Source organism: Fundulus heteroclitus, chromosome 12 (assembly GCF_011125445.2).
Source record: "Fundulus heteroclitus isolate FHET01 chromosome 12, MU-UCD_Fhet_4.1, whole genome shotgun sequence".
Classification (NCBI taxonomy): Eukaryota; Metazoa; Chordata; class Actinopteri; order Cyprinodontiformes; family Fundulidae; genus Fundulus; species Fundulus heteroclitus.
In genome coordinates this window covers 10,513,709-10,539,624 of record NC_046372.1, presented here as the reverse complement: position 1 = coordinate 10,539,624, position 25,916 = coordinate 10,513,709, and the positions used below count along the sequence as shown (strand labels likewise).

General features: G+C 39.0%; 1 protein-coding gene across 3 annotated transcripts in view; it reads right to left on the bottom strand.

Annotated features, from left to right (window-relative positions):
• The window catches only part of LOC105931350 (dmX-like protein 1), an 86,676-nt gene that overhangs the window by 26,726 nt on the left and 34,034 nt on the right, over positions 1 to 25,916 (bottom strand). For 2 of the 3 annotated variants that reach the window (XM_012869986.3, XM_036143900.1), the window contains exons 20-41: positions 25,492 to 25,747; positions 23,954 to 24,087; positions 23,549 to 23,735; positions 23,333 to 23,443; positions 21,361 to 21,530; positions 19,840 to 19,937; positions 19,555 to 19,720; positions 17,957 to 18,085; positions 17,688 to 17,826; positions 14,473 to 15,251; positions 14,034 to 14,132; positions 13,547 to 13,714; positions 10,357 to 10,548; positions 9,928 to 10,004; positions 6,128 to 6,249; positions 3,886 to 4,143; positions 3,506 to 3,702; positions 3,244 to 3,392; positions 2,926 to 3,011; positions 2,595 to 2,796; positions 1,293 to 1,410; positions 887 to 949 (exon numbers count right to left, since the gene is read on the bottom strand). In XM_012869986.3, coding sequence (XP_012725440.2) covers positions 887 to 949; positions 1,293 to 1,410; positions 2,595 to 2,796; positions 2,926 to 3,011; positions 3,244 to 3,392; positions 3,506 to 3,702; positions 3,886 to 4,143; positions 6,128 to 6,249; positions 9,928 to 10,004; positions 10,357 to 10,548; positions 13,547 to 13,714; positions 14,034 to 14,132; positions 14,473 to 15,251; positions 17,688 to 17,826; positions 17,957 to 18,085; positions 19,555 to 19,720; positions 19,840 to 19,937; positions 21,361 to 21,530; positions 23,333 to 23,443; positions 23,549 to 23,735; positions 23,954 to 24,087; positions 25,492 to 25,747 — 3,900 coding nt within the window. The remainder of the gene's footprint in view (positions 1 to 886; positions 950 to 1,292; positions 1,411 to 2,594; positions 2,797 to 2,925; positions 3,012 to 3,243; positions 3,393 to 3,505; positions 3,703 to 3,885; positions 4,144 to 6,127; positions 6,250 to 9,927; positions 10,005 to 10,356; positions 10,549 to 13,546; positions 13,715 to 14,033; positions 14,133 to 14,472; positions 15,252 to 17,687; positions 17,827 to 17,956; positions 18,086 to 19,554; positions 19,721 to 19,839; positions 19,938 to 21,360; positions 21,531 to 23,332; positions 23,444 to 23,548; positions 23,736 to 23,953; positions 24,088 to 25,491; positions 25,748 to 25,916) is intronic. The other variant, XM_012869987.3, reaches the window with a different exon arrangement.

Genomic DNA, 25,916 nt, shown 5'->3' with positions numbered 1-25,916 from the left:
AATATGGGATTAAAGAGGTTATGTTTGCAGCTTAAATGGAAATGACAGGTACTTTGAACACGTGCGTGTTGCCACCCCAGCTTGAACCATTCAAACCATAAACTGGTGAAGTACGTTACATAAGGTGTTGCATTTACAGAAGTAGTAAACAGAGAGTCATACACATCTTAGTGTTTAAAGAACATTAAATAAAATGCTTTGCTCTGCAAGCTGCAAAGCTTGTGTGCCTTTATAATAGCCCGCGAATAAACAGGGGGCTTAGTCAGCTTTACAGCTGGAGACACTTTCCTTCTATTAGCCGCTTACAATTTTTTCTAATAAACATGCATTTTAAAATTAGATATACAGTTAGCCTTTAATCATTTTATTTCCACATAAATCAACACTGTTACTATCTCCCAGGACCTGTTGCAACACTGCTTTGTTCATAAAGTAAAAGTATGAACTAATAAAAAAAAGACTCTGGAGGGGCAATGAGAAATAAATGACCAAAATCTAATAATTTCCAGTTTGATGGAAACTGATTAGCGGTTGGCTGGTCAGACAAAAATCCAACCCTTCTTTGGTCAGCGAAACACCCACAGCACAATTTATCTATTTTCTAACATTTCTTTAAACCTAAATGAACCAGAAATATGAATAATTCTGGCCTTAAAAGGACCTCACACAATTATTTTCTAGAGAAATCTGAGTCAGCAAAAATTGGTTGCAGCAGCTCGAATGGGAATCCAACCATACAAAGTTTGACCAGTGCATCTTTAATTAAATCATTTCATGCAAACATTGAATATTTGGCAGTTTAAGTAAATCAAGTGTTGCAAAAGATTCTGAGATTGAACACCACAGTCCATCCTACTAAGCAATCATTGATCAGAGGTAGCAGTACCTGACTGTTTCCTGCTTCCTCCACTCCTGAATATTTCATAGTGTCAGTGTGGTCCTCAACCGACTTTAGTGATTGGGGGAGCAGCAAAAGGGCAGACCAGCACAAACAAAACACACAACAACCAGTGATAAAACATGCAAATACACAACCATTGATTAACTGCAATGTTATTCGACTCAGTGGGTAATTATCGGCACGAGAAATGGAAGCGGCAACATGCAAATGAAGGCAATTATGACACGTAAACCGCATGCAGCGCCCAAAAGAAAACCTAAATGTGAGCATAAAGGCATCAAGCAGTGATGATGATATTTGGGCTCTATCATAGCAGTTAAATATGTTATTTAGTGAGAGCTAATGTAGTGAGCGTCAGGCAGCAGGTGGGGAGGACTGTGAGCGTCATTACCTGATTTGTGCCGGGTGTCTTTGTGAAAATGTTCCTAATGAACGTCTCCTGCACCTCTTCCTGTTTGACCAAATACTGCCATAAACGCTTCACCGGCAGCGCTGAGTAGTGGCTGTTTCTGTGAAAAACAGAGTGAGAAGACCATTAGAGCATGCAACATACTAACAAGAGGATCTAACCCAGGGGTGTCAAACATACGGCCCGGATCCGGCCCGCCGAACAATTTAGTCCGGCCCTGTGGCTATATGCATTATCATTATAAAAATTATTATTATTATTTTTTTTTTTCAGTTTCCTGTCTGGCAATGTGGCAATAGTAATTGTTGTCTTAATGCCAAAAAGAGCTCATCAGATTTGACTTTCACAAGTGGAGCAGTATAGTGCTCCACTTGATTTATGAATGTGAATAGTTTTATTATGATTCATGTGGGGAATATCTCAAATGATATGGACACTATAATGGGAAAGTAGGAGAGGAAAGGAAGAACAAGAAGAAAAAAAACAAAAGGTGAAAGAAAGAGGAGATAAAAGGAAGAGAATGATAAAACAATTATTGAAAAAAACATGTACTTCGTTTAATTGAAAATATGCAGTTCCTATATTGTCCACGAGGGGCACTGTGTTTTAATTAGCAGATTAAGCTTCAGGTGTGGAAAAATTTAAATCATTTCTTATTTTTTATCTGTTTGATGTATTTTGTCATGTAGGACAGGGTTTTTAAGTTCCAAAAAATGTGAATAAATGTTTTTCAACATTGTACAATCACTGTGATCAGTTCTTATGCATAATGCACAAGTAAATGTTTAACTGAGAAAAAGTATTGTTGAATTTGCACATACCTTTCTTAAAAACGCTGAGGTTATTCATAATATATTGTGTAAAAGTGAAATTAATTTAATATAAAAATCAACAACAAGTCCACATTCATTAGTTCTATTTAATCTTGCAATGAGTTTACTCGTGTGGCCCTCTTGAGATCAGATAAAGCTGTATGCGGCCCCCCAACCAAAATGAGTTTGACACCCCTGATCTAACCGATTGCAATGTTATAAATATAAGTGAAATAGGAGCTTTTTAAAAGCATTTAGCAAAAAAAAAAAAAAAGACGGCAAAAAACAGCAGTGTTGCTCATGTGGTTTTCAACACAGTTCAAACTGCAGAGGGATAAAAGATGTGGTCCATCACATAATAGATAAAGGACTTCTTGCGTTTGAACAAATTCTGCAGGTTCTTAAAAAGGTTAATAATTGCCATTTCTCTGCCTTTATAAGAACAGAAACAGACTTGTTTTTATCATAGTACCTGAACGGGGTGTTGGATGGTTCAAACAGGGCTTTGTGTCTGAGCAGGGCGGGGCCTGGGGTTGTGATTTCATCGTAGAGATGAGTGGAGATATACTTGGAGGGAGGGCCTCCGAAGATCTCCAGCCTTTTTTGCAGCACCTGCTCCCACCGCTGCAGCGTTTTCAGCACAGCGTGACACAGAGGGGAAGCCACAGGCAAATCTGTGTTTAAAAAAAGCAGCCGCACACAAAAGGAGACGGCAGCGAGATTAGCTGAGAGAGGCAGAATGAAATAGGGCAGCCCTCATCTCCATCCTGGATGTAGCGAGTAGAGCAGCTTAGACCTTTTACCTAGTAGATCATATCCCGCCATCGGGTAGAAAGACTTGAGGTTGACCAACACCAGCTGAACCATGGCTAGGCGCATCAAACACCAGCTTAAAAGAGAAAAGATGTCACGTCAAATTAGATTGCTTTCGGGAGGGGAATAGGGACGTCACAGTGTGTTCAAGCTGAATGTGGAGCAGCAATTCCAGGAAGCTCAAATGAATGGAAGTGAAAGGAGAAACACAAGGCCATGTAAACACGTACAGGAAGGATGCAAACGTCTTGTTTCGAGAGGGAAGATGAGTCACAGTATACAGAGATTACCACTCAGTGTTGTGTCACCTGTATGAATTATGGTTTGAATGCTCTTTCTGTGGAGAATTGGGCTCAAACACGTCTTCAGATTCGTTGTCTTCATCGTCTTCATCCTGGCTGTCCTGGCTCTCCTCTGAGTCATACTCAACTCTGTTTTCTGATGGTGGCAGCTCAGGCTGAGAGGCAGAAGGACAGAGCAACATGGAATCAGAGGCAGTATACAACCTCGGCCTGGGAGCAAAAAAACAGCCACAGGCTTTTGCTCAGTGTCATCTGTGTTTTGGGTTACCTTGGCAATGAAATAGTCCCAGATACTGAGCTCTGGTGGGACAAACTGCTCTTTGAAAATGGAGGTAGCTTCCTGTTCCACAACAATCTTAAGACTGGATGGTCCTTCCCGCTCAATTCCCGACTCTTCCCTGGATCCACTCCGGGATGACAGAAGCCTGAATCGCCGTGGCTTCCTGTCTGACCCACTTGGTGAGGCTGATGAATCAAGAGATAGTTTAAATACGTTTCAATAAATCCAAAGAAATAAACAACAACAATACCACTATAAGCCAAATATAACTCGTTTTTTAACCAGCTAGGATTTGTCTAGCTACTCCCACGGCTCTCAAATAGAACCTCTATGCCAGAAAGGAAAGCAGACATCTGCAAAATATTCACTTGGAGGCGGCGTTCTTGCTGGGCTGCTGGTTTTATCCACGACAGGGATGCGGGCGCCTCCTCCAAACACCGTCATCCAAAGTTTGCAGTTGAGTGGGTGTGCCACGATGCGAAAAAGCTCGTTGCTGGAGTGCGTGGCCATGCCGTGCACGAACAGACTGAGGAAGACTGCCGTCAGGATCTCACAGAGCAGCACAGCCAAGCCTGGCTGGGTCTCCTCACCTGCAGAGCTCAACAGGCGAATAAGGGAGGCAATACCTGGGGGAGTTAAAAATGAAAGAAGAATGTTTTTTTTTCATGCAAGTATTTACAAGAAACACCTCAGACAACATTGTGCTGCTGTTCTACAAGTAGGATCATCACTGCACTATAAGCAATTAATGTATCTGACTACAGTTAACCCCAAAATAATTCATACCACTGGGTGGTTTAAAATAATCTTCCTTCAATCAAATCTATCTTATAATTGCAGACCCGTTTTTAACGTTTCCACTGGTATTTAGATCGTCTTTGGTGATGTCCTACAAGTCTTTCAGGTTGATCATTCTATTCTCTTCCTCCCTCCAGCAACAAATGTATCAGCAGTCTGATAGGAGTATTAAGAAACAAGAAGAGAGACAAAAGAAACCAAACAGTCCGTAAAAAAACAACAAAAAAACGGGAAATAAATTGCGTCGAGGACAAATACATCCTTTTAAATGCGCCACAAGGAATGGATGGTCTAGTAAAGATTTTCATATTAGTTTTTATGAATGTTGTAATCAAAAATGCCTCAGATCTCATCTTGGATCCTCATAAAACATCAGATGAGAGACGAGACATTTACAATGACGCTAAATGGTTGCTGGCAACGCATAAAAAGCAATCTTTTCTGTAATTATAAAACGTAACGGGAAGCCTTCTCTTAAGCAGCAATGTTTCTTACCATCTCCTGTGATTTTCTGCTATTTGTTGGTAAATTACCACCGCAAAATGTCTTACTCTTATAAAACAAACAAACGGCAGCAAGCTTATCCTCAGCCAGAGTGACTGAATAAAAGATTAATGTATAAATGATCCCGCTTCAAAGACAACATTTAAGGCTAAACAAAACAATCCAAACGGAGATCAGAAGGTCTGATATCTGTACAGTCAGCTGCCATGTAATGAATTATTAAAGAGAGGGACAGCAACAAAGACAGATCTTTAATAATTCATCTAAAAATAAACCATCTACACTGACAGCCTGCAGTCTCGGATGAGAATAAACAAGATTTCTGTTGAGATGTTGCTTGGTTTATTCTAAATTCTGCCTTTCACTAGTCGGTAAAAAATAAAATACGTTTTCATGACATGCTGTACTAATTATACCAGTTTCTGAGTTCTTCATTGGAGAGAACAATCTTTGACGGTGCTGGTAATAAACTCAATGATGCAATTTGTCAGGTTCCCCTAAAAAACATTACAACCTAAAGAAAGACTGTGGAGAAGCTCTCGGATAACACATTCTTCCCGACAATTATGATTACTTATTACTAGGGATAGAAGTTAATTTTAGCAAAGGGAGTTTGCTAAACATGAACACCCAGTCGTGGCCTGTGACTCTTTGCTGAATACCTTTGGCTTAAGTGACATTAACACTCTGCAATGCACTTCTCCTTTCTCCTACGTCCTGTTTTCCTGTGTTTCTACATTAAATATTTTTAACAAGCCCAAGAAAAATAGAAAAAGAGTAATTTTTTGTTGTATATATGTTCTAAAACTGTCCATTCTATAATGTTTCTTATTGTTGTTTGTAGCTGAGGTGGCCAGTTTCCATCGAGGTTGTGGAGTTGATGCACAGGGACAGAATAATGCCAGTCATAGGAGTGAGGAGGAGGAGGGACAGGAGAAAAAGAAGGAAAAGGTGATGGAGGAAGAGGAACCACCTAAACAACAGCCAAGTACAGGTGCAGGACTGGGTTGGTAATAGGCGTTTGCATTGAGTCTTATAAAACCTCCAAGGACTGCAGTGCGAACCAAGGCTTTTTGACACCTTCTAGTTAATAGGCTGAAAAAAGCTTGATCGATTTCAGGTCTAGTTGAATTTGAAGATATACCTGTAGTTAATATTGGCTTTGACGTATAAGAGCATGGGGGGTGCCAAGTTAGACTAAAAGATTTTTTTTTAGCTAGTATATAGATATTGTTGCTGAAATAGAACAAATATAGAATTGTTCTTTTAAAACCATGGAAAAAAAAAACTTGAATCTGATGGACTTACCAGGCCACTGAGCAGGAGAGGTGTTTGGTTGAACGGCCTCATCCATGCTGGCGGTTTTCAATGCTTGCTTCTGAGACAGTAAAACACTCTGGTACACAGTCCCGGTGAAATGGTTCACATGGCTATGAGGGAAGTAGAAAAAAAAAAGAAAAAAAAAAAAAAAGAAACAGACCAAAGTCAGGATAAAAATCCTAATTGTACTTCGTGCAAAAGGGTGAATTAAAAAGGTAAAACCTGTGGGGGTGGGGGGGTGGGGGGACTGGGTAGTAGTACACAGATTACAATTTTCTAATTGAAATGTTTTAACCGTATTTTGAATTATGGATTGTAGCTGTTTCAAAGATGCCTTAGTTCTGTCAAGACAGAAAATGCCAATGTAATAATTTCAGGTTAGCTCCATCTGCATCCTGTTAAGTAGGGAGGACTGCACTGTTAGAAAGATGTTTCTTTAAACAGAATGAGGAAGACTTGGACCACCAGGGAGTCCATTAAGCTTCTAACATGCAGGAAGTCCTCATTTAAAATTCAGTGAAAGAACCCACTTTAAAAAAGAAAAAAAAAAGTCTATGAAATGCTATATTAATGAAAGCGTTCAAATAGCCATACTCAAGACTTTAACCTCTAGGGCTGATGGGTTAATTTGTTTTGGTCCGGTTCATTTGAATATGCCAAATTAACCTAATTAAAAAGTAAGCAACGAACTTCAAACTGCTGTTAACTGGCAACCCACTAAAACATTTGTCACCTTTTTTTTTTTTTTTTGTTACAAAGTTTTAAGGTTATAAAGCAGCAGAACAACCTGAAAAAGTGCTGTTTCTGAGCCTGAAGTTTCTCATGAAAGAAACCAGAAACCATCGTGGCTTTTATCTGCTGTCAGTACAAAACATCTCTTCATCCCTTCGAATTGTATTATATTATATTAAATCCTTTACTGCTCTCTCTAATCACTTGTCCTGCCTGTATAGCTTCGATAATGATCTTAATATATGTGACACATTTTTTGGACTGTCAGTTCCAAATGAGAAAAAAAAAAGACAATTGATAGCAACTTGAAGTGAAAGGGTGAAATGTAGCAGTTTTCACAGCTACATAATTTTAGTAGAGATAAACCCTCACCGGTAAAACACTAAATTTTAGGTTTTAAAATTACAGTTTTCCATTCATCAACGGAGAGATACAGACAGCCTGAGCTCCCCACAGAGCGCTTTGTTCTCCTGACTTCATCCTCCTCACTGGATAAATGCGCATATAAACCTGCATTTCATGAGCTCTCATTGGAGCTGAGGACTCTGGGGAGTTACCATTTTGTTCCTGACCACTGTGTTATGCATCGATGCAAGAATTTGGCATTCCAAACAAAACCTCCATCTGACTTGCTATCATTTTTTCCATTTTCTTTCCTTTTGACTGCTGCCCCTAATACTGTAATTTAATTTCACTGCAATTCACAAGCTGTATGCAATGAAATTTCGTTCTGTACGCACTCTGTGCATACAAAATGACAAATAAAGTTGTCTAAGTCTAAGTCTTTTCTTTAAAACACATTTTTTAATTTTGGAGATGAAAATCAACATTATCAGAAGCTATAAGCCTGAACACATGTGAAAAAAAAGTTGGAGCAATAATAACATATGCCCTTTAACTTTGACATGACTTCAATAATTTTAGTTTATACAATATATGGCTGTTTTATATGTGTAAACATATACAGTATAGTGACTATTACATACATTTAAAGTAAAAAAGGGGAGAGAACTTCTTGAGAAGGAATAATGAATATATTAAAGACAAGAGCTCTTCTCCTTAAAACATTACACCGCTGATACATGTTTTTCATCTCTACTGTTGCAGGACTCTATCTTTAGGCTCCAGTCTGGTGAAGCATTCATGCCACCATGCAGGATTCTGAACCAAAACCATGACAGCAACACACAAAGCAGGAAAACCTTAAGCCAAACGAGTTATTAAAAAAAGGCCATTTAAACCCGACCGTGTTCTTGTCAACCTGATTGGAAGCTATAGTACATCATCAGACTCTTAAATAAACAATGCTGCCCCCCGTCTGTAAGAACCCAAAACATAATTAAGTATTTACAATAAGAATGACAAACCACATCCTTACAGCCTTCATAATTCATATTCAACATGATCAAAACAGACAAGTGCCTGTCATACCCCCAGCTACCAAACCTCCTGCATCTTTTCGAAAATCCCTAAATCACTTTACAGCAAAACCAAAAAAAGCTGAAGAACAAAACATCTTAAAAATCTTGGGTATACTCAAATTGTATGTGTGCATTTTCCTCTCATTATACCAACATGTCCTTGTTTCCTGTAGCTACGTCGCTGCCTCATTAATTGTCATTCTGCACCAACAACATTCGAAATCTTCCAGTCTACACACCCTAGATGAACTGAGACAAAAATCAACACATTCTGGGAAATAATATTAGCTATCTGGCTCCTTCTGACAAGGTAATAATATGACTTTACAGCAGAGATTAACCACATGCAAAGTGAAAAACATGTATGAAAACCTGGAAACCAATTGGGTATCAAAGCAACTGGAGCAGATAGGACACTAGTCATGAGCTAAAACCTTCTCAAAGTGGGTTGCATAAGCCAGAGTTTGCATATATGACTTTATGCAGAACACTTGAGAAAATGTGTACAATCTAGCGTCTTCTGTGAGAGACATTTGATTTCCTTAGCTGGGTTAAAAGACGCTAGAGTTCAAAACTATTTAAACAGGAGGGTCTGTCTGTAGCAGGAATTTCAGCAAACTAATCATATAGACAGCGATCATCGCCATGGTAACTCAGAAAATGGATAAAGGCAGCTCTCGCCTACATGTCAGACAGTAATGGTCAAAACAAAGACAGAAGAGGCCCAGCTGTGTGAAGCAGACTGAACACACGGGCGAGGGTCGGGCTTTTCAAAGCGTGTGATGATGCAATGGTGTTGTCATGTGTTGTTCCTGAGGCTCAGAGCAGATCATGTCAGCTGTGGCGTCAACATACTGCTTTCACATTTTTACTTTGTCTACAAAAAGCACGGAGCGTTTTAAAGAGGATCGCACTTTTTAAACAAGTCGCTGCTGTTGTGTGGGAAACTTCAAATTCAAAATATCATTGAAAAGTCAATTTGTTCTGCTAATTCAGTTAAAACTAAAACCCATAATGGTTTCCTTGCACGCAAACCTATTTTCAAATGCTTATTTACGTTAATTCTGAATGATTGTGGCTTAAAGCTAATAGAACCAAAAAGCGACAAATTCAAGTTCGACTCATTTGTTATACTAAAAATAGTGACGGGGGGAATCCATTTAACTCAAATTAAAAGCTTGATTTTTAAAACTTGGACACAACCGGCTGCTCCAACAGGGTATTGACATCAACAACCATCTGTGCCGGGCAAAAAAACAAGAAAATAAACCAATCTTGATACAAAAATTAGTGAAATGCCCAGCCTTGTTGATGGTAACAGAAGGCATGTAGCTAAGGTACAATTTGCCAAGGCACATTCAACCAAATGCCCATTTGGTGCATTTATATAACTGAGCCTGTATGAATAATTCTGAACTTGTGTGGATTAGATTAAAAAAAAAACCCACAATAAACTGGAGAAACTTGTGCATTTCATTATTGGTTTTAACAGAGAATTAATTCGTTCATAAAAAAATAAATAATTCCACCCAGGAAAAAAATTATCAAAATAAAGTGTAACTTTGTGAATGTAACAAACAGATGACTGTAATAAGAATAAATAAAATACAAGAAAATCAATTCTGCAACACTCACCTGTATTTGTGTCCGTCACAAAGACACTGATAAATACATGCAGACAAGGAAGCCGCCAAGGTATGCATCACATAGATCTGAAAAATGAGGGAAAAGATGCACAATGGTGTTATTTCTCTTTTTTATACTTTCATGTTATTCCTGGATCTCCTGAATCAATCAGGAACTGAACACTTATTTTGGTTCATCTTTCACTGATCTGCTCCATTGCTTTGAAGTAAAAAATATGCTTAAATGAATATCATTAAGAACTACAGCAAGAGAATTTAGTACAAACTTTACTTTAAATGGAAAATAAACATATATAAACATATAGGCCAAAAGTTTTAGACTAATTTGCAATAATGTCTCCCAATTGCTGACTTTAGTTCTTGCTTCAGAACACCTTCGGTGGCCCAGCATCGAATGGGGATGAATAAACTGCCTTACCTCATTGTTGATGACATCTGGGTGGGGAGGCGAGTCGAATGCAGTGATGGTTTGCAGGATGTCGTGAGTCAGATTGGTCAGATAGACGATGGGGTTGGCCACCACCGTCTTTACATTGGCGGTGCAGGCCATGAGCAGAGGGATAGAGGTCGGCTGGGAGTTCACTGCTACCTCTGACTTCATGGAGTCATCCTGTGGACAGAGGGAATGTATCCAGACATGACGGTGAATAACAAGCCCCCATGAACGCTGCGCGCACATTCATTAAGAAGAATCGGCATACTTCTGCAAGGCACTGTGTAAATGCCACAGTGTTTAACTTTTCCACCACATGTTAGATTACAACCATAAACTGCAATGTTTTTCAAAATGATTTTGTGCGACAGGTAAACATAAAGCAGCCGATTACTGTGAAATAGAAGGTAAAAGGTTAATGGTTCATGGCTCAATCCTTCTTACAATTAGTTCTGACAAGTTTTGCTGCCATTACTAAAGAAACAAATCCCAACAGCATGATGCCGCCGCCACCATGCATCACCATGATGACGGTGAATTCAGGGTAATGTGCAGTGTTAATTTTTCTCCACACAAAATGTTTCGCATGTAGGCAAAAAAAAAAAAAAAAAGTTACATTTTGGTGTCATCTGGCTAAAGCGTCTTTTTCCAGATGTTTGCTGTTTTGGAGGACCATCATATGTCTTGGGACGTCTGCACTTATGCCAGACTCTAATTTCAGATGACGGCTTGAACGGGGCAATGTGGGATATTGAAAGCTTTAAAAATGGCTTCCCTTTCAAATCTATTTGCTAATTTTGGTAAAAATAAATAAATACACTAAACACACTGGTGTTCGTGGTTGTACGGTGGCAAAATGTAAAAAAGTTCAAGAGTGAAGTACTTTTAAGGAGGTAGATTCTTAATATGCATGTAAAATATCACGCCGTACGCTTCACTTTTCCTAATCAAAATTTCATGAAAAGTACTTGTGCAAAGCAAGCGGAAGGCCTAATCTTAAAGTAACTTCAAACGGTATCCAATCAGATCTCTCATTTGTTTCTTAGAAGGCTAAATATAAGAAATTCTCACCAAGAGAACGGCAAACTGTGGGTTATTTAAATCTTTAAAACAGAAGCCTTTTCTCAGCAATGATCAAATCAAGATGAGCCAACTGCTGGAAATGTCACACATAATTTCCACAAGTGTCTCCGTGTGCGAGATTGACAGTTAAAGAAGAAAAACACAGGCAGTAGAGGGGTGTGTGACTGTGTGTGTACTATATTTCTGAACATGACTTTCTACGTATAATAATGCCAGGAAGACTTTTTTTTTTCTCCCCCCCTTCGCCCTTGATGAATCACACTCCGTTCTCACTAACCTACTTAACAGGAACTCTTCACGCCGTTTGAAGTAAACACAAAAGGGGGAACATGAAAATTTCCTCAACAACAATGAGGAAATTTGACAACTAGGGGACCAAAGCTGGGGGAGCAGAAAATTATTTTGTTTCAAAAATCAAAGCAGGAGAGCACGAAGGACTCCCTGTGCCCCATCGACTGTGCCACAAACACAGCTCCCATGTCCCCTCGCTGAGTTGTTTACTACCTACTCCAGTTTCTATTTGTCAGTCTTAAAGCAGGACTCTCCCTAGGTGTTTGGACACTTATAGCACAACCTGTCAGCTCACTGCTCGAGGCGCGCACACAATCACCTCGACAGAAGGAAATAACGCGGTACAAATGTGTGTTTAAGTTATGGAAATGCGGTCATAACGGTACATGATTTTTAGATGTTTGAGAAATGTGTTTTAAAAGTATATATCTGTGCTCATCTACTCGTTAGTTACCTAAGACTATGAGTAAATAGCTGTAGGGTGACAAGCATACTTAAAATGCAATTATGGTAAAGACCCACCTACACGCACACACTAATCAGCACAGTTTAAATATTTGCTACTATATATTTGCAATATATAAATATATAAATACAAATTTAAATATGTATAAATACAAATATTTGGTGCTACTACTATTCTAAAACGAAAGGGATTTTAGGTAGGACTAAAAATCGTAAAAGTCTTGAATTTTTTTATATTTGACAGACTATCAGTGTCTAACCTAGCTTGACTTATTGTCTATATGATCAGACTACCGAGTGACGGCATGTAATAACGTGTTTAGCACTTGAAGATCTTTTGATGGAAAGTGCAGTATAAATTAAATGTATTATTATTGTTATTATTATTATTATTGTTCTACCAGCAGGTGGGCTGCACGATTAGAAAATCTTGTGATGGTGGCAACATCTGTAATTATTGTGACGACCAGCTCAGCTGGGATATCTGCCCATTTCATTTTCTCCTCTCCTCGTCTGTGCTTCCATGATTCTGTGACCTTTAGCATTTTGGGCAATGCCACTTGAACCCAGCGTGAGCATCTGTTGGCGCGAGACTCTGTCCAACTGGCTAAACGTTACGTTAGCATGAAACCTGCAAGTTCATAACCTTTGGATTATATTATCCAACAGTAACTGAAAACAGTCCTTTGTCATAGTAATATCGCACACTCTAATGACGATATATTCACAATATATTGTTTTGCCTACAGGGTGTTTTTTGCAGTAAGCTTTCAGGATTATTCCCAAGTTTTTAATCATTTTTGTGCTAAACAAAATTGCTGCATTTTTTTTTTATTACATCCAGGGATATTGTGAGTTCACCAGGCTGCAATGTAAAAGCAAATTTATCTGACAAATTGTCAAAAGAAATGCATACAATTCAGCATTGAGGAGCTAAGAGGAAGCAGAAAAAGGATTTCCAGTAAAAATACAAATACACAAAAGTCGCATTTTTCATACCAAGACTGAAAGGTCACATGATTAAATGGACAGAAATCTCACACGGTAAAATACATGAATGCAACTCATCTGAATCTCTGTCAAACTATATTCTGCTAATTTTTCAGCTCATTTTTTTAATTCATCAAACCCCTGACACCAGTGACTTGATCAATTATCAATTTATTTCTAGATAGAATCTCCATGTTTCCCCATTTACCATGACAACAGGCAACTTTCTCATCATCACATTCACCTATGAATTAGTTCATGTGGGAATAGCTACAGCTTCTATTTAAACACTGCCAAGCAGTAGCCTTCAGTGTACATCTGTGCGTTCTTTTATTTTTTTATTTACCTGATGAGATTCTTGAAGCAGCAATATGAGCTCCATGCGTACAGAAGCCAGTCCTCCACCATGGCAGCCATGCAAGCTGCAGTAGCTCAGAAACATCCTCAGTAAAGGCTGGTTGCTCTGCAGCCAGAGTCTCCTGCTCTTCTGGCTGTCACCAGGGGGGCTGCCAAGCTGCAAGACAGTTTCGCATTAGTCGCTTTCAGAGGAAATGTTTTAGCATTCTGTAAAAGCATTAAGTAACTCTTACCCTTTTTTTGTTGTTGCTATTATTCAAACTAAAAAAAACAACATGTTTTTAAACTATGCATGTTAATTTGTTCTGTCAGAACTAACTATTGATTCTTTTTTTGACTCTGTGACTTGTGCAAGCTCTGTGCGATAAAACAATCAGTAGGTTGCAAAAAAAACAAAGAAAATCATGTCAGTGACTGGACATAGAGCACTTTTCTTTATCTAATTTTACCGTAAGGAACCAGCAGTCAACACCCACCTGTTCTTCCTCCACCAGGCCCGAAACGGGGCCATCACCCGGGACAGCCTGCTCTGGCAAGCAAGGCATATAGCTGCAAACATGCTGGTGAGCCACCACCTGGGGGAGGGTTTAAAGTCAACCCATCAAGAAGGACTTCATCATTTATGCATGACAGACAAAGCATTTTACCAAAACATCAAACTGTTGTTCACATGAGAGAAACGCAATCGGTGTTACAACCGACGTGACGCTTATATGAACTGACACGGGGAGAAAATGCTGAAAGAACAACACGAACTGGGGAAGAAACGAGTGGGGGTTACGCAACTGCAAAGTTTTACTCGGTGAACTTAAATTTGCATGGTTTAATTCCACAATGTGAAGGAATATTACAGCAACAGCTTCATCAAAAAAACGGATGAAATTCGATGAAGAATGTGGAAGTGTGCGTTTGTACCTCTCTTTCCAACCACTGACAGAGCTGGTAGCGCAGCTTCCCTCCGTCCAGTTCGTAGCCCGTTGACAGAGTCCGAAGCTCGTTGCTCATGATCTTCAGGCAGGCGGTGAACTTTAGATGGGCCAGGAATATATCCTCAGACGGAGCGATGAAGGCGTCGCTGTCTTCACTTTCCTCACTTTTCACCGTTTCCGCCAGTGTCAGCATGGAGTCCTGGCGGTCCTGGAACACGCTGTTGTCCGCTTTCTTTGCTTTTTCCCGATTGTTCTCTTCATCCTCATCGTCCTCGTCGTCTTTGTCGCTGTCCCACTTCAGCTCCAGGGGCTCATCTGGGAGGGTCACCGACGGCTGGCTCCAGTCAAAACTCAACACTGAATCGGACCGGCTATTGCTGTTTCCGTCCGACTGGTAGCCGTTCAGGCCAGTCGGCGACCAGTCAGGTTCTGATGCTAGCCCGTTCCTGCTCCCGACGCTCAGTTCATGAGGAAGGCCTTTAACCCCCTGATGGGAAACTTTGGAGTGCTTGTGGACTTTGGGCATTTTGGAAAGGACTTCAAGCGCTAACATGGGGCACCCGGCGTGCAGGTGTGCGTACGCGGTCGTGAAAAAGAGTCTCCTCTCGTCCAGGCTGATGGAGTCAGCCCTGCGGACTTCTGTCGTTAGAGCCACTTTAGCTCTATCTGAAGAGCTGAAATGCCGGCGGAGGAGCAGGGGGTGTGTGCGGAGGTAGATGTAGAAGTTGAAAACCTCAGGGTTACACGCGGACATGGCAGAGGAACCTGGAACCGACGCAAAAAGGACAAAAACAGTGTCTCCGTCAAACATATAAAATCAGAAATGTCATTGTTTTGACTGCAGAACCTGAAAAGAAAGTGCTCACACCACCGTGTAAAAAGTATCCTCCACAGATTTTTCTCCTTTTTTTTTTACATTTTGCAATGTTACAACCTCAAACTACATTGTATCTTATTGGGATTTTGTAAGATAATTGGCAAATGGAAGGAAAATGTCAAACATTTCATGTATGTCTTTATCGTCTTTGTGCATCTAAAAAAAAAAAAAAAGAAGAAGAAGAAATTTCCGACCATTCGTCTTTGTAAAATATCTCAAGCTGTGAGAGTGTCTGAACATACATTTTTTTAGTTTTGACAGCTTCTCAGTCAGGTTTAGGTCTGGACTTTGACTTGACCATTCCAGCATAGGAATATGCTTTGATCTAGACCAAGGGCGTCCACCATATTTCACTGGGGTACCCTTTTATGTCCAGGGTGATGTGCAGCTTTATTTTTCATTCACTCATAGTTTGCAGTCAGCCAAGAAGTTCAGTTTTGGTCTGATCTGCTTAGAGCACCTTCTTTAAAATGTTGTCTGTGTCCTCTACATGTTTTGTGACAATCTGGACTTTGCATGGCTTTTTGTTTTCTTATCACCACTCTTCCATGAAGACCTTTGAATAATTTTTGCCCAGTATCCCCAATGCTTGGGGTATTTTATAACCTACCATTTTATTTAGGGGTATCAGAGTAAGGCAAATGCATTCTGACCTAAAAATGTTTTTGTGTACCATGTATCCCTATGTTTTTACAGTGTGTTGGTGTATTGAGTAAACTCCAAATAAAATACATTAAAGTTGGTGGCTATAACATAACAAAACTTTATAAAGTTCAAGGCGTGTGATGCTTTTGCAAGTCTCTGTAACCAGATCAGAGAGTCCCCGATCAGAGCTCGACTTCCCCGGCTGTCCCTGCTGGGATCCTAGACACATACAGCAGGAGCCGCAGAAGTTGTTCACTGACAAACTGTACTTTGTGGTTACTGAAATGTGAAGAGAAGAAAAGAGCTTGGAGTTACAAAAGGAAAGGGAAAGGCCTGAGGGCAAAAAGGTGAAGAATCAAATTCTCTTTTTCTAATATAAATATAAAAAAAGTCAAAAGGCATAACACCTTCAGCTGCAACCTGGGCAAAGAGGGAGCATCCAGAGTATTTTTAAAATTTGTAGAAGCCAGTATTAAGTTTTCTGTAAGCATACCAAGTGTGGTTTGAGAACATCATTAATGAAACACATGCTTGCATAGGGAGGTTTTATCTGGGACTGGTTTGGCTTTTAAGTCAAAGTTCGTACTGAGTTCAAGTCTTCATCTATTGTTAAAGGGAGCGGTCATATATCTGTCAGTAACATTTAATTTAATAATGCTTATTTAGCAGAGTACTTACTGGGCTAAAAGCTGAATTGTAAAGTTGCTGTGTTACCACTAGCCTAATTAACCTATTTCAGGAAAAGCTTCAATGTTAAAAGGCAAACATTACATAACAGAGAAAACTCACTGAACCGTCAACTCCTGCAGTGGTTGTCCCCGATCCTGATAAGTCATTTAAAACATTAAGCTGCAGAAGTCCCAGAACCAATACATCATTAAAGTTAATACCATCAATATGCTTATAAACTCAGTAGCTTTAAAGTGGTGTGAAATAAACTTCATTTCATCTTGTGAATGATGTTTTCATGCATAGCAAATGCCTGAAATGCTAGGCTTTGTTTTTTTTTTTGCATATTGCTATTTAATATGGTTGGCTCAAAAAAATTTTATGCAGTTCCAGCTACTGTGTCGCAGACCAAACCTTCTGAAAAAAAGCTTCCTAAAGTTAACGCTCTGCTTTGACAGTCACATTTAATAAGTAATGTTTCAGTCCATCGGGACAGGTGTGGACAGAAACAGAGCGGGTCATGTGACATAAAAATAAAATAAAAAGGGAAGCTGCAATCGCTGCAAATCATGAAAAACAGTTTTGCTAGACCAGCTAAACGTTGCGTATCCTGCGATACAGTTTTGAAAAAAAACCTGGAGACAAAATAGGCTATAATTGTAAAATGATGGATGTGAAAATTGAGCATGTACGGGTTGTTAAGGGTCCAGCTGGCATAAAATTAATCAAACACATGTATAATGAGTTATGTCAGGGGCTACGATGTAGAGCATTTAAAAATGGCTCAACTGAGACCCAGTACCTTGATTTGGAAATGGACACCTTTACCTTAAAGCCAACTACATATAAGTCAATGAGAAACAGCCCCAAATGTTCCCTCTATGGAGTAAAAGCTAAATCTAACTGAAATCAAGTTAATTCACAGAATTCTTTTATATCATTAGTATAGTTATATTTTGGATGAGAAAACAACTCAAAAAGAGAAGTTTCCAGAGCAACACCAAACACACCACTGTCACGTTGGCTCTCGGACGCTCCAGAGCTTTTGGAGCTTGCAGGCAGCTCGATGAGCGTGTCCAACGCCCTGCTGTAATCTTCCAGGACCCAGTGAGCTACGCTTCGCAGGAATGGATCTGGATGGACAGGAATCTGAAATACGCAGAAAATAGAAGTTAAATATCAAAGCAGGGAGGGTTGCATAATCAAATATTGCATGTTTTATGGGGGGGGAAAAAACAGCTACTTGTGTGTGTTTTTTACTAGCACATAAACTGTCTACCTGTTTGTCGTGTCCCAAAACATGTCTCTGGAGGATTTTTTTATAAGTAGAAGACGTCTCAAACTCCGATTCATACAATCTAGAGATCACCAGGGCCAGCTGCAAGTCCTGCATTTTCTCTAAACACACCTAAAAGGAGCAAAAACAATTAGTTCTTACATTTATTATTTGTTTTGCATTCATGTGATAAAGTGAAATAAAGAAAATCCTGTGCTAGCAGGAAAATATCTTGGATGCTCAGGGCTGATATGTGGTGAGGTGCATTTCAATGAGGCAACCTCCCAGCCAGGGAGAATGAGCAAAGTCAATGATAGCCCTTTGCCTGGGTGAAGCTCATTTCCATAAAATGCTTAGAGAGCTAGTGGTTACTCATGCAGATGTAACAATGTGACTCATTGCCTACGGGACTATCTGAGCAGGAATAACCTTGATAAGTAAAAGCTTAAATAATCAAGATGGCCTGTGTCAGCTCTCCTGATAGTGATGGTTGTGCGCTGATAGACGGCAGCTCTTTCAGCTGTCATGTACGTACGTAGCAAAAGAACTTTTCTTCGGTTCAAATGTTTTTTTCTTGTAAATATGCATTGTTTTCACAAAAAGAGCAAGACAAGGCGGAATTATTGCAAATATACACGGTATTGATTTGGGCTTTTTTTTGGTTGTTGTTGTTTTTAACTTCAAGAAGAAAGTGGTCCACCTGGGCGATGACCTCGGATTTTCTATAGTCCTTTCATGGCAGAATTTCAGACTTCAGTTTCCAGAGTTCTCAATATGTTTTGTTTTCTTAATCTTTAAAGAATTAATAAAAAAGGTTTTTAACAGACTGGCTGCAGATATTTTTACAGAAGCTGTATACATGGAACCTGCAGAAACCAGAGACTGCTAAAAATGGGTAGATTGAAGGTCAAACAGAGAAACTGATGAATGCATAGGTAGACGGATGGGCGGATGGATGGACTGACAGAGGAATGGATGGATAAATGGATAGATAGATCATCAAATTGATGGTTCGATACATAACAAATCTACGGATGGATGAACTGACAAACACAAAAGGAAGGATGGACAAATAAATGGGTAGATGATGCAGAAACAGAAGGATGAATCGATGATGGACAATTAGATGAACAAATGGATTGAAGATTTAGTAATTGGGATAGGGAATAATCCGTGGGAAACACCAATATATTTCCACCCACTTGTTTACCTTTTCCATTTTTATCCTGACCTGGAAAACACCTAAACTAAACCTTTATAAAGTCTTCTGTGAGTTTGTGACATCAATATAGGAAAGTAGTGAGGTGTTTAAATAATTAAAACACACATTGCTCAGAAACACATGGCTGTGTGATCAAAATATGGAAATGGCTTTCTTTGCCCTTTTTAATACATTAGTAAACAACATCAAATATGAAATGATAACAGAGGAAACTCAATTAAACGTTGCAGATAGTTAAAAAAAAAATGAAACAGAGGAACTCTTCACTCATACTGAAAACCTGCCATCCGACTTAAACCTGGGTTGTGAAAAAGCTGTGCAGCTAAAACAACAAGTCCCTCTTATAAACATTTTGTCATGTTTTTTTTCATCCACTTGCCTCCACGGCATCCTTAAGGGAACCAGCCAGAAGAAAAAAAGCAGCAGAATGCTGGAACCGCTGCTTTCCCAGCAGAGAGAAGGCATTCTTCAACGCAGCTTTCCTCCACCTGTCCTCGCTGAAGTTGTTATGGAAAAACTCTGTCATTTTTGCATTCTTCTGAGACCTGGAGAGATAGAGAGAGAGAGAGATGTTTAAAGAGCGCCAACGGCACTGATCCTCAGCAGCTTGACACAACTAAGCATGTATAGGAACAGCGTGCAGCATCATATCAGCTGTGCCTACCTGTACAGTCCCCAAACCACCGCCTTCTTTTTCATTGCAAGATAGAATATCGCTGCATCCAGCGGATCATTGTTTCTCTGAAAAGAAGCCTTAGCAACCTGGAAAAATGAGAGGAGGAACGTTTGATTTAGAAAGTGAGGCTACATCTTCAAGCCAATCCAGTTAAGTCAAGTTTATTTCAGCAGCAAGGCAGCTTTAAGTGCTTTACATCATGAAAACCTCATAAACACATCTAAATGGTCACTAGTTGTGACAAAACATACAATTTTAATGAAGTAAAAACATCAGTACACATCAAATCTGGTGATCAATGTTCCTGTTATTAAGGGTCAAAAGCAACTCTAAACAGGTGGGTTTTCAGTCTTGAGTTAAAGGAAGTCAGTGTTTTGGCTGTTTTGCAGTTTTCTGGAAGTTTGTTCCAGATTTGTGGAGCATAGAAGCTGAATGCTGCTTCTCCATGTTTGGTTCTGGTTCTGGGTATGCAGAGTTGACCAGAACCAGAAGATCTGAGGTAAAGGAATACATTTGTTGGTCACTTTAATAACTATACCTGTTCAACATTTAAAAAACAATCCTATGGCAGCCACTCAGTGCTTTTACACATCTAGACAAAGACGAATCTCTGAAATGTAAAAATGAGCCTCAGAATGTGGAAGGAAGAGGATTTAAGTGATATTGAACCTGGCAAGGGTGTTGGTACCAGACAAGCTGCTCAAAGTATTTCAGATACTCTTAGGGTACCAGTGAACGGTCTGAAATAAAGCAAGTATTCACTGGGCAACAGTTGTGTGGACAAAAATGTTCCAACCCTGTTTTTTTTTAGAAATAATCTCCTGAATTTATACCATTTCATTTCTTAAAGCAGATGGAAAACAGCAACAGAAGAACACACTGGGTGCTGCTCCTATCAACTATAAACAGTAGGGGAAACTCACACAGACTCATTAAAATTGGACAATAACAGTTTGGTTGCATAGCCTGATAAGTGGATTTCAGCTGCAACAAATAGAGTTTAGATGGTAGGGACTGAATTTGGAAAAAAAAAACCAGAACAAAAAACCCAACAAAACAAACCAAGAACCCATCCAAGAACGAAGAAATCAGCAATATTCACAGACTAAATGACCTTTTGAGTAAGCAAAAGAAAAGAGCAGGAACAGAATCCCGTGTTACTCTTTGCTTCATATACTTGTTGAAAACTCTAGTCACACCGGCGCTTTCGCTGACATTAAAAAGATTTTAAACCATAGAAGCAATAGAAAATCTATTGGGCATTTTGAAACCATAACTTTTTTTAAACCTTTGTGCATAATTTGGAGCAGAACATCCCATTCATTTACACAAGATAAAGTAATTGAAAGCTTATTTAATTTAAGAAAAAAAAACAACAACTGCATCTGACCTTTTAAATTCACCAAATGCATCATCTCAAAAGTAGAGAAACCAGCGCTTAATAAAAGTTTTATATTCAGAGCTAGACAGAACCATAAAGTAAATTAAGTTATGTCTTTTTTTTTTTACCTTCTCAATGCACCTGCGCAGCTTGTTGGTGCTGCGCAGCCACCAGCCTACACCCATAGCGCGCAGCTCGGCCCAGGTGGGCTCTCCCTTCTGTAGGGCGGGCAGCATGTTCAGCAGCTCCTCCTCAGCTTCAGAGTGGAAGGCCCAGGCATACTGGCACGTTGACAGGCCTACAGACAGAAAGGAAAGATTCATAAAACAATTTTTATTGTTTCAATTTGCAACAATGTAGACCAAGCGCTGTAAAAATAAGAAAGGCTGATTTAGCAGATTTATTTGTGGAAGGGGCAATGGCTTCCTCTGAAAGCCAAAGAGTTGAGAGTCTAAGGGAGGCAGAAGAGATTGCCCAAAGGAAACTACTGCAGTAGTTAAGGATGATGAATAGACAGAGGCTTGTTCACTACTTCTAGAGAGATCTGCAGTCAACTGATCACAATTAAGATCATCATTGCATTCCCCTTGTTGCTCTAGGGATCCTTGGCGTTATCACCCTGACACTTCACAGAGCAACAGTACCAAGATAGAGTAAATGAAGAGACGAGCAACAAAGTGGAGACTTACAGTAATAATTGAAAACACCAGGGACTCTTAGGTCTATACTGTGTTGCTTTTCATGGGGACGGTCCAAATTGAATCCAATATCCGTATTAAACTTATCTTACTGTTTAAGCGTACAGCCTTATTTACAACCTTAGTTACAAAACAGAATAATCCCCTTAATTTTGTATTAACAGCTGTTTTTAGAGAAATCAAATACCTTATGAATAGATTTTTTTTTTAGATTCCTTAGGTTACATAATGTTAAAATGTAAAAATGGAACTTGTCAGCTTGATTGATGTTTTTTGGAGTGTTTTTTTTGTGTGTGTGCTAACATTCAGAGAGCTGAAAGTTATGTCAAATTGCTATTCCTAAATAACCGAGGAGAGAACTCAGCAAGGAGTTTCGGCAGGAAACAGGAAGGCTAACTAGATTACAGAAAGTGTCTTTGTTTTATACTTTTGACCCTTCAAGCCTCTATCAACCACAGAGATACACAGGAACTGAAAAAAATTGGAGCCAGTTGGATTACTCAGAAAAACAGTCAGGAATATTTACGATCTTGTTAAACATGTTTAAGTGTTGATTTTTTTATATTTTCACGTAATTGCAAGCTGAACTTATAAGACTGTGGCTCCTAATTCTGCCATAATTTAAACTGATTGGGTGGATTATTATTATTATTATTATTATTATTATTATTATTATTATTATTATTATTATTATTATTATCATCATCACAATCTGTTGAAGCCAATTGTTTTGCAATGGTAAAAGCCTAAAAACTCAAAATATGTAGAAAAATCATTACAATCTAAAATACAACGAGCGAACCTCTAGTAACAGATGGTTAAACATATCACCATGGTATGCTTTTGACCCAATGTATTCAAAATTGTAAACTCATATTACTGAATGGTCTCTGGTGTTGTTTCTCCTAATCAATAAATTACATTAATGCCAAATCCATTTTTGGCTGAATAAAATGTCTTTTTTCAGACCATGTGTCCATTGGATCCCACAGAGTAGATGACAGAAGATGTACAAGACGAACACCCTGACTTTCTGAAGGGTGTTGTTTACCACAGACTGACGTTTTTTAGTGTAATTAACAATGATTTAATACATTGATTAACGGCACTGTGCAAATGACGCTAAAGATATAGACAAATATTGCATCAGTATAGCCGTCAGTGCTTATGCAGCTTTTTTTTTATAACTTATATAAACACCTTGATCTACACTAACAATAAATGTTAGATCAAAAACATCCTGCATCAGAAAATAACAATATTGGCAGATGTGTATTTTCCTGAGTTAAATCAGAAATCCCAGAAATCCTAGACTGGAGCCTCTGTAGCTTTTAAGCATTTATCCATAAAACACACGAGCAGATTACAAATAACACAGACAGTCAGAACACTGTCACCGTACCTTGCCGTAGCAGCTGGGCTCGATGGACAGGAGGAAGGGATGTTAGGAGGAAGGTGTGAAGTCTGACCGCCAGCAGGAACTTCAACCCACACTCGTCCAAGGTTTCTCCACCTGTAGGATTAATTACAAATGCTTCTTATACCTCCCAATAGTACCGCATTATGCTGTAAAGTGTTTTAAAGCGTGCGAATGAAGGTTGTTATTTCTTGTTTCGACCTTTGCTCTTATCCTGGTTATCCTTGAGGTCTGTGCTCGTTGTGGCGATGGTGTCAGCCAGCGCCATGAGAGACATCTGCTCCATTCGCGTTAAGCCGGGCAGGCTGGAGTGGAGGAGGTGGCTGGACAGAACCTGCGCATGTTCTGGACCAAAGTACGTCGGACTGTACTGGGAAAGGTCTATAACCTACGAGCATAACATAGGAGAAAACAGTAAATAACACAGAAAGTTTCATTGAAAACCTATTAGACACGGGGAGTTTAATATAATGCATGTGGAAAAATATCTTCAGATAGAGCAAACAGGAAGAAACTATTGTTTTTTTTCCCGCTGGGAACATTATTATTATTGATCGGACCAATGTCTGGATACCACCACAGGCCAAACTGTTGCTTTGTGCTAACCTTATTCCCAGTTTCCTCTTGTTCGCTGTCCAGAGGATCCAGATCCAGGGTGTTGTGTGTGTGAAAGAGCTCATCATAGGCATCCGCCTGACTGGATCCATGTCCACTGTCACCACTCATACTGCCTCCTTTCTCTGTAAAGAGGGACACAGAGCTCAGATACACAGGACAAGAATGGCACAGAAAGCCTGAAACAATATACCATAATGCTGCTGAGAACAGAGAAGAGAAATATCAAAGGGCTGTATTTATATTACCACATGCATTGTTTTGCTTTTGTTCTTTTTGTTTTTCATCTTCAGACATAAAAAAACAGGAATAAAATATGTAACAAAAGACTGCAGAGTAAGAGCAGGATGTCTTTCTCTGCATCACACACAGTAATGATGGTTAGCCAACAATGGTACCGATTTTTCAACTGGAAATACAAAAAAAAGCTTCAGTCTTTTATTATGTGGGAGCATCAGAATTAAACAAATCAATGAAAAGTTCATTTATTTCACAAATTCAAGTCAAAAATATAAATTATTATAATAAAGATTCATTACACAGATTTAAATCAGCACAATAAGGAGGCATAAATGTTTGAAATTTATCACACTTAAATAAATCAATGATTAAAATTTGAATTGAATTTGTGAAATAAATCCTACTTTTTAAGGGCAGTTTCATCAATTTAAAATCTGTAAGGAAATAAAGATGGGGGTAAGTGTCTCACTAAAGTTCACATATAATAAGCTTTAGAGAGCTTTTTACCAGTGTCAGATCCTACAAAAAGATAACTCTCTTTATATAAGAACATGGCTTAGCTATTATTAGGTCACAGAGCCTAAATCTCACAAATTATAAAACCAAAGAGAGGACTATATTTATGAAACCATATTTATTCTCATAGTCACAACATTAACATAAAATCAAAAATGAAATCTAAGTACTTAAAGTGAATTCTGAAATGGTTGAATTTAACAACTCGATTGGTCCGGCTCTGATACATTCGAATTAGAGGGAAAATATACTTAGGTCGACTTAAATTTCACATGAATTCAAGGTATTTAGATTTTTATTTTAGGCAACTATCTTCATCCCATTTTAGAAAGCTCCCAAACAAAATGTGTTCATTTAAAAGTCATTAGTTCAATGTAAAGTCTTCTGAAGACCTTTATAGATGTAAACTTATGTGAAATGTTTACATCTATGCATGAATGAGTATGTTTTAATGTCCTCAAGTCACATGTAATGTGCCGTTTTCACTTTCTGGAGGACAGAATCAAATCAGGAGGTTGAATCTCAACAAAGAACTGGATTAATAAAGAAAACAAAGAAAAAAAGTCTCTGGGTGGGTGGAAAACTTTCCCAAGTGTTACATAATGCTACACTTCCTTGAGGAAACTCACTATAATGTATTTCAGTGAATAGATTCACATTTGTTTCAACTCCGAACGCTTTTATCATATTTTCACTCCTTTGCTTTTGAAGGTGTCAAACTATATTTTTAATGCCGTTTTATTTCCAAGCCAGCCTCCACGCTGCACACTCACCGAGATGTGGCGTATCCTCATCAGCTGCCAGCAGAGCGTACAGAGGCAGGGGAGGGACGGAGCTTATCTCTGTGTAGTCAGGGCTGGAGCTTTCTGATTTGTTGAATATCTTCTGGTCCCTGGCTGTGCTGCCTCCCACGCTGATAGTCCGAGAGCGCACACGTTTCTCGGGATGGGCGGCGTTGTCCTTAAGCACTACGATTTCCCCAGCAATGCATTTCACCAGGTGTGAGAGGATTGCTTTGGCACGGTGAACCTTAAGAAAGACAAATGATCTTACACACCTACATCTTAAATTCATTTATACATATTATTTGTTTTGTTAAATGACCAACAATAACGGCTCTAGACACAGAACTGGACCAAAAATTTTGTGCTTTTTGACGCTGTGAAATATAAACTGGTATAAATTAGTGTTTGGGATT